We start from the raw sequence: 13,367 nt of genomic DNA on the forward strand, positions 1-13,367 counted from the left end.
TGGACCGGCTAGAGTTTGTCCAAGAAAGCTGATGGCTCCTTTTGATGACAAGAGATATGATTTGGACGCATATCTGCAACGATTCGAGCGAATTGCTTTGGGGCAAGGCTGGGAGCGCACTGAATGGGCCACGGCATTGAGCATGTATTAAGTCGGAGAGGCGCTGAATGTGTTTGGAAGGATGCCTGCTGCTGATTCCATGGACTACGAGAAAGTCAAAAAGGCACTCCTCCAAAGATTCAGGTTTACGGCAGAGGGCTTTCGTGAGAGATTTCGCACCGCGCAACCCGAGGATTCGGAAACCGCTAAGCAGTTTTCCTGCAGGCTAACCAACTATTTTGATGGTTGGCTTGATATGTCAAACACAGAAAGGGTTCGTGACAAGCTGGTCAGAGAGCAATTTTAGCGTGCTGCAGCTCAAAGCTAGCGTTATTCCTAAAGGAAAGAAAGTTGTGTTCATTGGAAGAGTTCGCCTACACTGCAGACCGATTCCTCGAGGCTGAAGGGCTAAGAAATTTGAGTAAGGCAAAGGAGGAAACCCAAAAAACCCTAGAGAATGATGCGGCAAAACCAAGAGCATGTGGCGTTGCATCTAAGGCGCCAGTAAAGTGTTTTCTCTGCGGCAAGGTGGGACACCGTGCAGCTGACGGTCGGACTAGTAGCGCTGACCAGAAAACACAGGTTGTGTGTCAAGGTTGTAAGAGGAGGGGTCATACTCTGGATGAGTGCCGATACAGAACGCAGGACCGAGCTGCATGCGTTGTCGACTCTAGGGTAGAACTTGTCACGCCACCCGAAGTTCCACAGCTGAAAGGGGAGCAAACGCCACTGGAAACTGAGGCAGTGAGTGGAACACCCAAGTCGAAAGCAGCAATGCCAGTGGTGGTTGGGCAAATAGGGGACCGTCCCATATTGGTGCTTAGAGACAGCGGAGCCAACACAGTCTTGGTTCGGGGAAACCTGGTGAAGGACGAGGATCTTACAGGGGAAGCGTCGGTCGTCACTCTTGTAGATGGCACACTAAGGTACCTTCCTGAAGCCAGGATTCCAGTGTCCACACCATATTATACTGGGCAGGTAGTGGCAAAATGCGTAGACCAACCCATCTGCGATCTCATCTTGGGGAACATTACGGGTGCAAGAGGTGTCGAAGACCCCGATCTCGAGTGGAGGATGCTCGACGTTGAAGAACATCCAAAGGAGGAAAGGCCCGCGACAGCTCAGACGGGTGCAGTCAGTTTCTCGTCGGCAGTGGAGACAAGAGCTCAAGCGACAGCCCGAGCAACGCAGCGTCCGCTCTCTACTCCTGTTACGATGTGCCTGAGCGTAACACCGGGCGAAATTGTAATTAGGCAAAAAGAAGACCCGAGCTTGAAGGCCTGCTTCAAAAGAGTCGGGGAAAAAGTGAAAACAAAGAAGAGTCGTACGTCCTTCGAATATCAGTTGGTAAATGGTCTTCTGCACAGGGAGTGCATATTTAGTTCAGGAACGCGGGTCCAACAGCTGGTGTTACCGAGAACACCAAAGCATGAGGGCGTCCAACCCTAAAGACAGAATAGAACTAGCAGAGCTATCGAGGTTAGTAAATAAGCGCAAGGTAGCCGACCCAAGGAAGTTTAATAAGGAGAGATTCCAGCATGCTATAAAGAACGAAGGTAGCCCGTAAGTGGTAAAGAAGAAACTAGGCATAGGCAAAAACCGGATGTATGCGCTTAAAGACAAGGCGGGCAATGTCGTTAGCAATATGGATAAGATAGTTAAAGTAGCCGAAGAATCCTACACAAATGTATACAGTACTCAACGTAATTAGAACGTTCATGAGAGAGACAGCAGCGCACAGCAATGTGTCATCTCGCCAGTAACAAGAGAGGAAGTAAAGGAAGCCTTAGGCGCAATGCAAAAGGAAAAATCAGCTGGTGAGGAGGAGGTAACAACAGATCTGTTGAAAGACCGAGGGGAGATTCTGCTAGAAAAACTAGCACCCTGTATACGCAGTGCGTTATGACAGCGACCGTACCAGAAGCTTGGGAGAACGCGAACGTTATCTTAATTTATAAGAAATGAGATGCCAAGGACCCGAAAAATTACAGACCGATCTGATTACTCTACGCGTTGCGTACAAGGTATTTACTAAGGTAATCGCTAATAGAGTCAGGACAGTTTTAGACTTTAATCAACCAAATGATCAGGCAGGCTTTCGTAAAGGATATTCCACAGTAGATCATATTCACACTTATCAAACACGTGATAGAGAAATGCGCAGATTATAAACAGCCTCTATATAAAGCCTTAATTGATTGCCAGAAAGCATTCGACTGGGTGGGAACCTCAACAGTTATACAGGCATTGCGTAATCAAGGTGTAGAAGAGCCTTACCGCAAAATACTGGAAGATTTATATAGCAACTCCACAGCTACCATAGTCCTCCATAAAGTCAGCAATGAAATTCCAATAAGGAAGGATGTCAGGCAGGGAGGCACGATCTCGCCAACGCTATTCGCCGCCTGTTGACAGGAGGTATTCCGAGGCCTGCATTCAGTATATTTGGGGATAAGAGTTAATGGAGAATACCTAAATAATCTGCGATTCGCTGATGGCATTGCCCTGATGCGTCACTCTGGAGGTGAAATGCAAATCATGATCAACGGGTTCGACAGGCAGAGCAGGAGGGTGGGTGTAAAACCAGCATGCAGAACAGAAAACAAAAGCCATGTTCAACAGTCTAGCAAGGCAGCAGCAGTTCACAATTGGCAGCAATGGGCTGGAAGTGGTAAAGGAATACGTCCACCTGCGCTAAGGAATACGTCTACTTAGCGCAGGTAGTGACAGCTAATCCGGATCATGAGAAAGAAATAACTGGAAGGATACGAATGGGGTGGAGTGCATATGGCAGGTTCTCTCAGATCATGAATGGCAGTTTACCAATATCCAAAAAGAGAAAAGCGTACAACAGCTGTATCCTACCAGTACTCACCTACGGGGCAGGAACGTGGGCGCTAACGAAAAGGGTTCAGCTGAAGTTAAGGACAACGCAGCGAGCTATGGAATGAAAAATGATAGGTGTAACGTTAAAAGACGGGAAGCGGGTAGAGTCGGTCAAGGAACAAGCGCGGGTTAATAATATCCTAATCGAAATAAAGAAGAAATGGCTTGGGCATGGTATGTAATAGAAAGGCAAGGTAACCGATGGGCCTTAATGGTAACAGAGTGGATACCAAGAAAACGCAATTCGTAGCAGGGAGCGGCAGAAGGTAAAATGGGCGGATGAGATTAAGAAGCTTGTAGGCATAGGCTGGACATAGCTGTAAGGGACAGTGTTAATTGTAGAGACATGGGAGAGGCCTTTGCCCTGCAGTGGGTGTAGTCAGCCTTATGATGATGAGGACGATGCCTCAGTTATTTTCGCATATGATAGAATTTAATTGAGATGTACTGATACTAATCATAATTGTGAAAACAGGAAGAAGAAACACATTTGCACACCCAATCTCATTACGATGTCTTTAAGAATATAAACTTTCATTTCAAGACCCGTGTCCCCCATAAAGAAAGGAAATGCTCAAAGATGGGAAAGTTTGTAATAGAGCTAGCTGAAGGCATGCTTTGAAAACCATTGTCGTGTGTTGCCTAGAGGAGCAGTTGTTGAGGGCTGATTTTGGAGTGGGTTTTTTCATTCAAACTGCTGACCATGTTGTGTGGTGTGTCTGAGAGGGACATGCCATATGAAGCTATAGCATGCAGAAGGGAGAGACCGCGCAATTTGGAACAAAACTGCAGGTGTACTCAATAGTCATAACGCCTTCCACTTTGTCTTGAGCCCAGTACTCAGTTGCTGAAAGTTGGCGACCACTACAGGCACAAATATCCCCAAATGTCTACAGTAAAGTCAGTTCTTGGGCTAGTTGGTATTCGTGATTGAAGCTCATATTTTTTCTGCGCAACGGCATACAGCCAAAGAAAAGAATAAGGAAGAGAAGAAGGACGAAGACAGCGCTGACGGACAACTGTTTATTAAGAGACGCACACACAGCTTAAATACTCTCAGACCAGCGCAGGCGCACACCGTGAAAGGGAAAAAAAGAAAAATAGGGAAAAAAGAATCTCGTCACATCTTTATCGAAAAACCTCGGAATGAACACCTTTTCTGCCTTGTACAAAATGACCGAAGTATCGCTGATACATTCTTACCCAGCTATTTGAATATAGTATGCCTCTATCGTTTCACGGGCTGTTTTTAACTTGCTTCTGCTCAGAATTCTCACTCCCGAAAACATCGGTGTGCAATCCTTGCATGTTGCGCAGTGCTCGACAAGTTTAGCACCTTCCCTATTCCTTAGGTCGCTTGCATGCTCCCTGAGCCGGTCGTTGACGCAGCGCCCCGTTTGCCCGATATAAGACCTACGATATCCCCTTGACGTGTGACAGGTTCTACATTGGGCAAACGGGGCGCTGCGTCAACGACCGGCTCACACAGCACGCAAGAGACCCAAGGTATAAAGAAGGTGCTAACCTTGTCGAGCACTGCGCAACTTGCAAGGATTGCACACCGATGTTTTAGGGAGTGAGGATTCTGAGCAAAAGCAAGTTAAAAACAACCCGTGAAACGATAGAGGCATATTATATTCAAAGAGCTGGGCCAGAATGTGTCAGCAGTACTTCGGTCATTTTGTATAATGCAGGAAAGGCGTTCCTTTCGAAGGTTTTGCGATAAAGATGTCATGATATTCTTTTTTCCAATTTTCCTTTTTTTCCCTTTCACGGTGTGCGCCTGCGCTGGTCTGAGAGTATTTAAGCTGTGTGTGCGTCTCTGAATAAACAGTTGTCAGTCAGCGCTGTGTTCGTCCTTCTTCTCTTCCTTCTTCCTTTCTTTGGCTGTGTGCCGTTGGCAAGAAAAAATATTAGCTTCAACCAAATGTCTACCTGGACCCGGCTCTCATCCGCTCACAGGAGCATGATTCGTGTGACGCTGCGCCTGATGGGTGGCCAGCCCCTGGTGGGTGGTGGGGCACCCGAGGAGGACGCCCGGGGACTGAAGTACCCTGCGGGACCGCCCCTGGCCCTGGAGGCCGGGCCCGCTACGGTCGCCATGGCAGCAGGCGCGGCAGGTCTGCCAGCCGAGGTGGACATGGCCCCGCACATGCGCGCCTTCGGCCTGGACATCACCAAGACCGAGGAGGACGGCGAGGTCAAGTAAGTACAGGTCTGGCGAAAAGATTATGATGTGAACAGGATACCGGCAAGCTATCTCAGAAGACGAAAGATTTGATTAAGAAACGTCAAAGCATAAAGGCATGTAACCCTAGAGACAAAATATGTAGCACTAGCAAAGCTATCGATGTTCATAAATAACCGCAAGTTAGTCGACATATGGAAGTTTAATATGGAGAAATTCGAGCATAATCTAAAGAACGGAGGTAGCCTAAAAGCGGTGAAGAGGAAACTAGGCATAGGTAAAAACCAAATTATGCGTTAAGAGTCAAGGTGGGCAATGTCAATAGCAATAAGGATAAGATAGTTAAAGTAGCCAGAAGAGTTCTACACAAATCTATACAGTAGCCAATGTAATCATAACGCTAATGAGAGAGACAGCAGCGAACAGCAATCCGTTATCCTGTCAGTAATGAAAGAGGAAAGAAATAAAACCTTAGGAGCAATGCAAAGGTGAAAAGCAGCTGGTGAGGATCAGGTGACAGCAGATCTGTTGAAGTACGGAGGGGAGATCGTGCTAGAAAAACAAGCCACCCTGTATACCCAATACCTTATGATTTCGACCGTACGAGAAGCTTGGAAGAACGCTAATATTCTCTTAGTTCCATAAGAAAGGAGACGCTAAGGACCTGAAAAATTACAGACCGATCAGCTTACTGTACATTTCCTACATGTTATTTACTAAGGTAATCGCTAACAGAGTCAGGGCAACCTTAAACTTCAATCAACCAAATGATCAGGCGCGCTTTCGTAAAGAATCTTCCACAATAGGTCATATTGTTACGGTGTGGGTCCGCACAAGACAGCGAAACCCGGTTGTCCGGCCAACCGGCGACCGCCATCCTCCTGCCACTCGTTCTGTCCAACACGGGCTCGCACCATCGCTTTCTCCTCGTGTCTCTTCGGCGGTGCTACCGCCTCTACCCCTTTTTCCGTGGGAGGCCCGGCTGGCTGTCAGGTGTCAGCTCTCCGGCACGAAGTGTGTCGCCTAGTGGCCTTCGACCTGAACGCCACAGGTGCGGCGCATTTTAGCGTCGCCTCTGCCGTGCCGTCGTCTTCAACGCTGCCATCGTTGGGCCTTTGGTCACAGCTGCTAGTGGTGTGATCAGCGCGGGAGCGTCCTCGCCGCAGTACCTACTGGGGAATCTGGATTTGCCCACGTTCGACGGCAGCGTTTCATGAGATGCCTACCGCATCCAGCTTGACGACGTTGCGGCGGCGAGAGTCTGGAGCGAGCAGACGGAGGCCAATATGCTCGTCGCCAAACTGAGGGGCCGTGCGAACGAGCTGCGGCGGAACGTGCCTCCCGACCAGCTAGGCTGCTACCCTGTTCTGACGGGCCTCCTCGCTGACCACTACGGTGCCTCAGGTCATCCCCGAGTGCAGTCGCGTCTCCTGTGGTCCCACCCCCAGGAGCCCGGGGAGCTGTACCTGGACCCGACCGCAGCCTTTGAGCTGCCGGCTCTGGAGTCGCTCTCGGGGGTGCCTCGGTACACCGTGGCCCTGATCAGCACCTAGGCGTTTGTGGACGCTATCCGAGATGCCGAGGTGCACCACTTTACGTCCGCACCGTTACGTCCGCGCCGCCATGGCACTCGCCATCGAGGCGGAAACGACTTTGCTGGCCACGCGGGGGTCGCTACCGACTGTCGGACACGGCGCACCAGTGCAGATTCACCGATCAGCGACCCCCTCTGCGGCCTCTGCCCGGCGTGTTCGCTGCGATAGGAGCGGCCTGCTTCCGCTCCGGCCAGCGGGGCCACTACGCGAGGGACTGTGCCTGCCTTTCCGCGTCAGGAAATGATTTGGCAGAACTCAGGGGGCACAGTTCCGCCGAACGAAGTTCGTCGCCACACTTGTTCGTTCTCCGCGTCCTCTCCTTACGTCGCTTCAGGTACGCCTGACGCGCCATATGTGCCGGTCAACGTTACCCTGCTTGGCCTGCATGTGAGGGCCTTGGACGACAGCGGAGCGGCTGTCGACGTGTTGGACAAATCGCTAGTTGCTTGTGCGCCCCATCTGCTTTTGCCAGCCGCCAAAACTCTGCTCTTGGCCTTTAACGGCGGCCCGGGAGAGCAGGTCGGCCGTGTCATTGTCGATGTGCTAGCACTCGGCAATACCTTCTCCACCGAGTTTGTTGTCGGAGACGGCCCTATTTTGCCAGCGCTCCTCGGATGCGGGTATGCCAGTCAGTGGGGATCGTCCTCAGTTTTGCGACCGCAAAGCCACTGGTGAGCCAAACTCTCTGTGCGCTGGGTTGGCGTCGCCGGCATTCCAACCTCGGTGTCGGCCTGTGCCAGTCATTGCTATCGGCGACTAAGCATGCTTGCCTCGTCCTAGGTTACCTCGCAACGAAGTGTTCACTTCGGGTCCAGCTGGGAGGCGTCACCACCGTTACTGCAGCGTCCGCAGTGACTCTGCCAACGGGCTCGGCGACTTGGGTGTATGCATAGCTTAACAGCCCGGCTACCGTGGACGTGCTTTTCGAACCCGTCCGGTGCTCCGATGACCTCCCGCCGCAGCCTCCTGCCGGCGCTCGAAGGAGAAGTTCGCGTATTTCTGCTCTACATCGTCTGCGTACCTCTCGTTCTGACTCCCGGCGCACAACTGGGCACAGCGTCAGTTTCGAGCCCTGGCTCCCCGATGTCGTCTCTGCAACCTGAGGCTCCGTTTCACTACTCTGCAGCGCCGGTGGTTCTACCGTGGCAAACCTTCAACTTTGGACCCAACCTGGCCTGTGATGAGCTCGCCCCTTTGGAGGCCTTGCTCTCAGCACCGGTAAGCTCGGGTGCACTTCTTGGGTTCAACACCTGATCGACACCGATGGCCGCGAGCCCATTCGTCACCATCCTCGTCGGGTATCGCCAGCCGAACGGCAGGTCATCCAGCAGAACGTGCATGATGTGATTGACCAGGGCGTCATTTCCCCTTCTTGTATTCCTTGGTCCTCCCTTGTCATCCTCGTAGGAAGATGGGACATTCCGCTTCTGCGTCGGTTATCGCCATCTAAACTGTGTTACCCACCTCGACGTGTATCCGCTGCCTCGCCTCGACGACGAGCTGGACCACCTGAAGGGGCCCCGCTATTCTTCCACTTTGGATCTGCTCTTAGGCTACTGGCAGATGCCCATTCACCCCGACAACTTGGAAAATACTGCGTTTGTTTAACCTGTTTAACCGCATGCCCTGCGGTCTCTTGAATGCTCCTGCCACTTTCCAGCGCCTCATGGACCGCGGTTTGGGCCATATGAAGTGGATGATGGCATTGGTATACCTAGACGATGTGATTGTCTGCGCGGCTACGTTTGACGAACACCAGCACCACCTCAAGCTTATCCTCGATGCCCTTACCTCTGCTGGGCCCAGCTTGAAACCGAAAAAACGTTTCTTCGGTTTCGCGGAAGTGACGTACTTGGGTCACGTTGCGAACCAGCATGGCATTCGTACCGATCCGTCAAAGCTGCAGGTGCTCGCGGCTTACGAAGCTGCCACCACTCCCACCACTCCACTGTTTCCGTCGCTTCATTCCAAATTTTGCCACGCGAAGCGCTCCGCTGACCTCCCTGCTGAAAAAGAATGTCACTTGGAGCTGGACAGCGGCCCAACAGCTCGCGTTTCAGGATGACAAATTTGCCCCCCCTTGAGCCTCCCACTGTGACCCATTTCGATGGATCGGCCCCAACCATCCTCCACGACGGGTGCCAGCTATGATGGACTCGGCGCAGTCCTCCTGCAGGAAGACGAGTCTGGCGACCAGAGGTTCCTTGCTTATGCCATCGTGTTTTACCAGCGCAAGAAGACGCAGGCGAAGAAACAGGGACAAAGGAAAACGGGCGCTGATTGCAACTTTATTTTGAAAAACGCAAAACCTTACATACATACCCTCAGAGCCACCACCCACCAGAAAAAAAAACTCGGGAAATTAAAGCGCGCGTCAATCATCAGTATCAAAATGGCACAAAGAGTCAAACTATAGAGACGAACATATAGGAGGCCAGCCCCAGATAGGTGAAAAAAAAGCAAGCAGCGCGAAAAAGTTGCGCGAAGGAATTTTTTCTCCTTTTTCCACATAAGCAACGGAAAGGTGCTAATAAAACGCGACACGAGAAAAACGCGACATTAAATGTGAAAAACAAAACAAGACAATACACAATATGGAAGCACTAAGACCTTGGACCCGATGAAAAACATGATGCACGTGAAAGCCAACAAGGAAACACGGCTATACGAAAGTCGACGTAGCTAGATGACAAAATGCGTTAAAAACCAAAAATGCACCTGCAAGCAGGCATGTAATTAAAAATAGAGACGCGGACCTCAAAAAGCCGTAAAGTAAAAAAACTGTAAAAAACGTAACATAAAAGCAGTGGCAGCCAACAAAGAACACAACTATAAAATAAAATATCGAGGCAAGTGACAAGAAGTGACAACACAGAAGTTAAAATTTGAATACTACAGGGCGAAGACAAGGCATGGAATAGCTACTCTAAATGGTGGGTAAAGGAAAGTAAAATCAATTAAAACCAGACAGGAAAGCAATTTCCTTCTGTGAAAGTAAAACAGAGGGCGTACTAACACATTCACTGTTGAGATTTAAAATCTTGGCTTTCCATTATTTCGCGAGTCAGCTGATTGTGGCATTTCTTTTAGAATCGTGGTTTTTTCAAACACGGGGGCACATTTTTCATAAAGGGCCTAGTTGGTCGTGCTGACGTTCCCTACAGTTTTGTGGAAGGTTCCTCAGTGAAGTTCCAGATATATATCTTCTATGTTGATACATAGTTGATACATCGGCCTGTTTGGCCGATGTACGCCTTTTCACATGGCAGAGGAACAGAATACACTGCTCCCTCGGCACATGACATCAGCGGGTCTATGTGGCGTGTTGTGCAGCAGGTGTTCTTTTCCTACAACGAATTTACTCTCCGGCACAGCCTGGAAAGGCTCTTGGGAAGGAAGGGGAGGGGGACAGAAAAAGATCTACGCCTGCCTTTTACCTATTTTTTTAAGGTTGTGGGAGATCTTGTGCATATAGGGAATAACGGCTACCTTATTATTTTGCGGTTGCACTTCAGCTGAAGCAATGGTTCCTCTACGCCTGGTGCTTCTTAACATCTTTTTCGCTACAGAGGTAAGAATTTCATGCGGGTAGCCTGAATGAGTCGCCCTGCAGACTTGGGTAGCAAAACTTTCCTTCATTTTATGCTCGCATGATTTAGCAAAGGCGTTATTGAATGCAGACTGAACAATATTTGTTTTTACTAGCTTCGAGTTTGCTGAGTCATATGCCAGGATAAGTTTTTTGCCCTTTGGCTTTGGCTCAGGCGTGAAAAAAAGTCTAGGTTCAAGGAATCGAATGAAACTATTGGCGCGAATCTCGTGCGTTATTTCAGAGGTGCAAAGGTTATCTCAAACACACTTGGAATGGAAAACCAACGCTGCTGCTATTTAAAAGAACCAGTGAATCATCTGCATATCTGAAAACTGCTAGAACACTAGATTGCTCAAGGTTGTCTCTCAACTCTCGGTCGTGCATGGCAAGGTAAAGGTCGCTGAGCACAGGAGCAATGCCAGACGCTATACAAATGCCGTTCTTCTGAACAAACGTGAACCATTCCACTCAGCGATCGTATACCACAGGTAGACTGAGAGCAACTCCAAAAAGCCTTTAACAGAGATGCCACACTCATTTTGGAAGGTTCTGCTCCGTAGTAATCAATAGCGTCGCGTACGCATCTCATGTGGCTATCCTGAGGAATTGAATAAAATAAATCTTTAAAGCCAATGGAGAACCCTTGAAACGCGTTGCTACGATTGTCCCTCAGAAAACCCACAACTTCTGCATTTTTTACTCGGATAGGATCATTAGCGAGGATCAAGTTGAGCTTCGCTTGTAAGAATAATGCAACGTCTTTTTGCCAGGTCTTTTTCTCGGAAACTATAACGCGCAGAGGGTACCCTACGTTTGTGCGATTTTACTGTGAAGAACATTATCGAGTCACGAGTTCTTATTATTTTATATTGTTCGAGAGAGCCTCACTAGATTTAATTGCTGGCATAATCTTTTTGCTGTGCTTCTTTTCTTGGCTACAGAGGAAACAGGGCATTTCTTAAAAACAGACAGGACAGCTTCATCAGCCTTAGACACATGGACGCTTTTCGGTAGGATCACTAACCCTCCTTCTTTATCGGCGACAAGTAAAAACAATTTGTTCTCTTTTAAATACGAAATGGTTTTTTTTTAGTAGAAACCTCTTTCCTTCAGTACTGTTTCGCATGTCCACACCATCCGCACAGCAGCGTTCCGCTTCCCCGTGGGGGGCCAGTCTGGACACTTGCCTGACCATGGTAAGCAGAAGGGATGCAGACCTCCTAGGCTCCACAGCGAGCTCAGGTCCATGGCTAAGGAATCGGTGTACATCCTCAGGGACATCTTTGGTGCCTACGATGATGTGGACGAGATTTCTGATTGCCCTCTTCTTCGTGGGCACAAGCGCACGTAGGCCTGGAAGTGGTTCGGTCAGCAATAGCAGAAAGCTCCCGCCATTTCTTGGTCGAGGAGTGCGGCGGCGACGATCCCAACACGAGTAGCCGGAGTTGTTCCCGCTGAAGACGAACTTGATGCTGAAATTCTGATAGCAAAATCTTGCACAAGCGCCTAGCATGACCAGTCGAAGGCTGAACGCCACCAAACAACGTCAGCAATTCCGGAGGCAATACTTTGTGACGAGTGCAGAATCCAAAGAATCTTACCCTGCAGGATGCAGAAGCTATACAGGGTATCACATTGCAAGGGCCACCAAACGATGAAGAGTAACTGCCCGCAGAACTAGAAATATACTTTAACAGCGTCAACTGACGGGCTAGTTGGTTTTCCATGGTGTTTTACCAGCGCAAGATGACGCGGACGGAGAAACACGGACATAGTCAAGCGGGCGCTGATTTTTTTTTTACTCCAAGTTTATTTTGGAAAAACGCAAAACCCTTACATATATACTCTTAGAGCCACCGCCCACCAGAAAAAAAAATCGGGAATTAAAGCACGTGATAATCATCAGGATCAAAACGGCACGAACAGAGTCAAACTATACAGACGAACCGATAACAAGCCAAACCCAGATAGGTGAAAAAAAAAACAAGCAGCGCGAAAAAGTTGGGGGAAGGAATTTTTTCTTTTCTCTTTTTCCACATAAACAACGAAAATGCGCTAATAAACCGCGACACGAAAAAACGCGCTCTTAAATGTGGAAAACAAAACAAAGCAATACAGAATATGGAAGCACTAAGACCATGGACGGGATGAAAAACCTAATGCACATGAAAGCCAACAAGGAAACACGGCTATACGAAAGTCGAGGTGGATGATAAAAACCGGTAACAACCAAAAAATGCACCAGCAAGCAAGCATGTCATTAAAAGCGAAAAAAGAGACGCGGCCTTAAAAAAGCCGTAAAGGCAAAAAACTAAGAAAAGGAACATGGAAGCAGTAGCAGCCAACAAAGAACAGAGCTATACAATAAAATAGCGAGGCAAATGACAAGAAGTGACAACAGAGAACTTCGAACTTGAATACTACAGGGGGAAGACAAAGCATGGAATGGCTACTATTATTGGTGGGTAAAGGAAGATAAAAACAATTAAAACCAGGCTACATCCTATTACCACTCCTTTTCCTGCCAAAAATTTCCTATATCCAGCCATTAACCGCCTGTGTCTTGGCCACTCCCCCGTAGTGGGTATGTGCCAGCAACGTTTGAGGCCTTCCTTCCTTCCTTCCTTCCTTCCTTCCTTCCTTCCTTCCTTCCTTCCTTCCTTCCTTCCTTCCTTCCTTCCTTCCTTCCTTCCTTCCTTCCTTCCTTCCTTCCTTCCTTCCTTCCTTCCTTCCTTCCTTCCTTCCTTCCTTCCTTCCTTCCTTCCTTCCTTCCTTCCTTCCTTCCTTCCTTCCTTCCTTCCTTCCTTCCTTCCTTCCTTCCTTCCTTCCTTCCTTCCTTCCTTCCTTCCTTCCTTCCTTCCTTCCTTCCTTCCTTCCTTCCTTCCTTCCTTCCTTCCTTCCTTCCTTCCTTCCTTCCTTCCTTCCTTCCTTCCTTCCTTCCTTCCTTCCTTCCTTCCTTCCTTCCTTCCTTCCTTCCTTCCTTCCTTCCTTCCTTCCTTCCTTCCTT

The 13,367-nt window shown here is 49.0% G+C and overlaps 1 protein-coding gene across 1 annotated transcript in view; it reads left to right on the plus strand.

The window, feature by feature from the left end:
• Nucleotides 1-13,367, plus strand: part of RyR (Ryanodine receptor) — a 1,185,515-nt gene that overhangs the window by 982,283 nt on the left and 189,865 nt on the right. Inside the window, 1 exon segment of the mRNA XM_077638630.1 lies at nt 4,948-5,190. Coding sequence (XP_077494756.1) covers nt 4,948-5,190 — 243 coding nt within the window.

This window comes from Amblyomma americanum, chromosome 9, assembly GCF_052857255.1.
Source record: "Amblyomma americanum isolate KBUSLIRL-KWMA chromosome 9, ASM5285725v1, whole genome shotgun sequence".
Taxonomy (NCBI): domain Eukaryota; kingdom Metazoa; phylum Arthropoda; class Arachnida; order Ixodida; family Ixodidae; genus Amblyomma; species Amblyomma americanum.